Below are 3,153 nucleotides of genomic sequence, written 5' to 3'. Positions count from 1 at the left end.
GAGGGAGAGGAAATCAAAATGAGCCAGAAAAGGTACATCCTAAAAATTCTTGAAAGATTTGGAATGTCGGAGTGTAAACCCAGATCCACACCATGTGAACCAAAACTGGAGGGTGTCACAAATGAGGAGAGCAACAAAGATGAAGTTGTTAATCCTAAAGAGTATCGTGAGATTGTAGGGAGCCTGATTTATGCCATGACCTGTACCAGACCAGATATTAGTTGGATTGTTAGTAAATTATCACAAAAGCCAAAGCAGAGAACTTAGTGGTTGCCAAACATGTTTTGAGATATCTAAAAGGTACAAGTGACTACGAGCTGAGTTTCAAGAAAGGTGAGGAGGATCTAAACCTGATTGCTTTCAGTGACTCTGATTGGGCATCTTCTGTAGAAGATAGACGTAGCACTACAGGGTATTGTTTCAGCCTGACCAAACAAGGACCTGCAATTAGTTGGAAGTCAAGGAAACAACCTACCGTGGCTCTTTCAACTTGTGAGGCCGAATACATCGGTCTAGCAACCACTACTCAGGAGTGTGTATCTAACCCAACTGTTAAATGGTATGGATAATAAAGTGTACAGTTGTACAAAGATTTATGGAGACAATCAGGGAGCTATTGCACTGAGTAAGAACCCTGTGAACAGACAGAGGTCCAAACACATTGATGTGAAATATCACTTAATTTGTGAAGCACTCAGTGAGGGGAAAATAGACATTGTCTACTGTCCATCAGAAAACATGATCGCAGACATATTGACAAAACCTGTAGCAAAGACTGGTATTATCAAGTTCAAGAGGTGGTTCTTTGGAAATTGAAAGTGTATGGTCATGTTATTCGGTTTGAGATGATGAGAACAAGAGGGGGTGTTAAGTTATGTATTCTCATCAAGCATATTATTTACATTAGATTTAAGTTATATCATCCCATGTGTTTGAGATGCTCCCATATTGTAAGAATTACGACCAACCTGTTTTGTTTGAACCTGTATTATAAGACGTACGCCCTGCTGTGTTTTTGTTTGGGCACTTTACGCCACTTCGGGACACTTTACGTTGTGTGGCAATGAGAATGAAGAAAAATGTGTGGGAGCGGTGCATTGTGTGACTTTTTACATGAAGCCATGGCTACTGATGTTCTTTCCCGGTGCTGTGTAGTAGAGAGTACAATAAAAGCAACATGTGAGACCGTTTCCTCCGTGTAATCCTTCCTCACCATGGCTGACGAAGCTGAAAGCTCAACAACATTTATGAAAAAAGTTTAAGAACCACTGCACTTAACATAGTTAGGAATATTATATTCCATTTCTGCCAATAGATCCTCCTAAATGTTACACACTGGACCTTTTTAGTTGACTCATTTATAGAGCATTACCGCCCTCTTCTGGATGAGGTTTATCTCAAGCCAACATTTTGCTGATTTTCTGTTTTTTAAACAGAAAAAGGGGAAACACGTATGCTAAATAAACTGTTTTAATGTAAAAGCTAAGCACTGAAAATTAAAGTACAGACATGGCATCAAAACAAAATGTATTTGGAACCCTCGGAGTTTTGTTTTGAGCAGTGCTATACATTTGTAGAGTCACTCTTATTTTGAAGAACTGCGACCGGAAACCCAGTTCGCGGTACTGTCGGCGGGTCGCATGCAGTTTGACAGTGGTACTCGAAGCGGCTGTCAGGCTCCATTCTCGCTGACAGCCTCAGTAAGCAGCGTCGCATCCTCGGCATGGCATCCGACGACCTAGCTAGGAAGCTGCAGTCGCGGCTGGCCGCCACGCAGGAGGCTGAGCCGAGGCCGGAGCCTGGACGGAGCCCGGTCCAACCCAAACCGCCACCACAGGAGCCTGAGGCAGCCTGCGGCGACTCGTCCTCTGAGCTGTCCGCCAAACTCACCCGCAGGCTGGACATCAATGAGGGCAACGCTGCCCCGCGACCGACCCGCGTCTTCAACCCCTACACTGAGTTCAAGGAGTTCTCCCGCAAGCAGATTAAGGAAATGGAAACGATGTTCAAACGGTAAGGCTGCTGCTTTCTTTTGTGTCCATGTACACATGTAGCACAGGTCCGACATGTTTACTTGTAGGCTAGTGGCGGGGATTGGCCGTGAATGAACACGCAGCAGTGGAAGCTCATGATGAGATTAAACTGCTGCTGACGTGAGGCTCCAGGTGGAAGCGCTGGCTGTCAGTGAGTGACTGATTAAAACTGACTCATCACTGCTCACTGCAGGCCCTCCGCACTATTAGCTGGCATTCTGTTCTCCTTGCAGTACATTCTGTCCATATAGTGTTGTGTCGTGATCAGAGGAGGGACCTGTGAGTGAGCTGTCCTGGTACAGCTGAAGCAGCCAGGGTCGACCCATTACACTCTGACATGTCACACAAGTGTAGGGCTATTTGTTTGTGTTTTTCCAATCAATTGACAGAAATTGAGTATAATATTAATAAGTATGTTTTTAATTATTAATAATTTATATTTATAATTACCTGAATATAAGAATTGTGTTTTTGTTACCTTAGAATTAGCTGTTTTTATCTACAGAAGGAGAGGGTCCCCTTCTGTCCAGTCCATGTTTCTACTAGGGGTGTAGGAAAATATAAAAAAATATTTTAATGCGATAATATTTTTTGTGATATTTTATTGAATACCAAAAACACTATTGTTTTTTCTGATTCAACTAGATAACAGTGTTGTGAATATAAACTGAGAGCGTAATGTTGGATGTTACAGGGATGGATGTTTGCTCAGGCTGTATGCATACTGTGGACAGTTTTCCTAAATTTAGATTAAAATAAATCTTAATATATCATCTTAATGAAATGATAATGGATTGAACTTGTATAGTGCCTTTCTAGTCTTCAGACCACTCAAAATGTTTTTACACTACATTCCACATTCATACAGTGATGGCAAACATTTATAACAAACAGAAACTCACTTACAGTCACACACTGATGCACAGTGGGAACAATTTGTCGTTCAAATGTTGATGTAACTTGCTGAAGGACACTTCGACATGCAGCAGCAGGAGCTGGGCATTGAACCGCCAACCTTCTGATTAGTGGACAATCCGGGGGGTGCGCACAACCTTGTCTGCTGCGGTTGTGAGGTTACCAAAATTATTATTTACAAAAATTACATTTATAAAATCCCAAT

At 42.2% G+C, this 3,153-nt stretch overlaps 1 protein-coding gene across 1 annotated transcript; it reads left to right on the top strand.

Annotated features, from left to right (window-relative positions):
- The first annotated feature begins 1,603 nt into the window (after positions 1 to 1,603).
- Positions 1,604 to 2,072, top strand: LOC118339911 (EF-hand domain-containing protein D1-like). Its single transcript, XM_035677728.1, has one exon. The coding sequence runs from the start codon at positions 1,724 to 1,726 to the stop codon at positions 2,015 to 2,017; it is 294 nt and encodes a 97-aa protein (XP_035533621.1). The 5' UTR covers positions 1,604 to 1,723; the 3' UTR covers positions 2,018 to 2,072.
- Positions 2,073 to 3,153: the final 1,081 nt, after the last annotated feature.

The sequence above is a fragment of the Morone saxatilis genome, unplaced genomic scaffold (assembly GCF_004916995.1).
Source record: "Morone saxatilis isolate NCDOM2014 unplaced genomic scaffold, NCSU_SB_2.0 Contig10, whole genome shotgun sequence".
NCBI lineage: Eukaryota > Metazoa > Chordata > Actinopteri > Moronidae > Morone > Morone saxatilis.
The sequence above is the reverse complement of the archived record's forward strand: the minus strand, read 5'-3'. Positions and strand labels throughout refer to the sequence as shown.

Coding starts and splice junctions, on each gene's coding strand:
- LOC118339911 (XM_035677728.1), top strand. CDS start 1,724: ATGGCATCCGACGACCTAGCTAGGAAGCTGCAGTCGCGGCTGGCCGCC.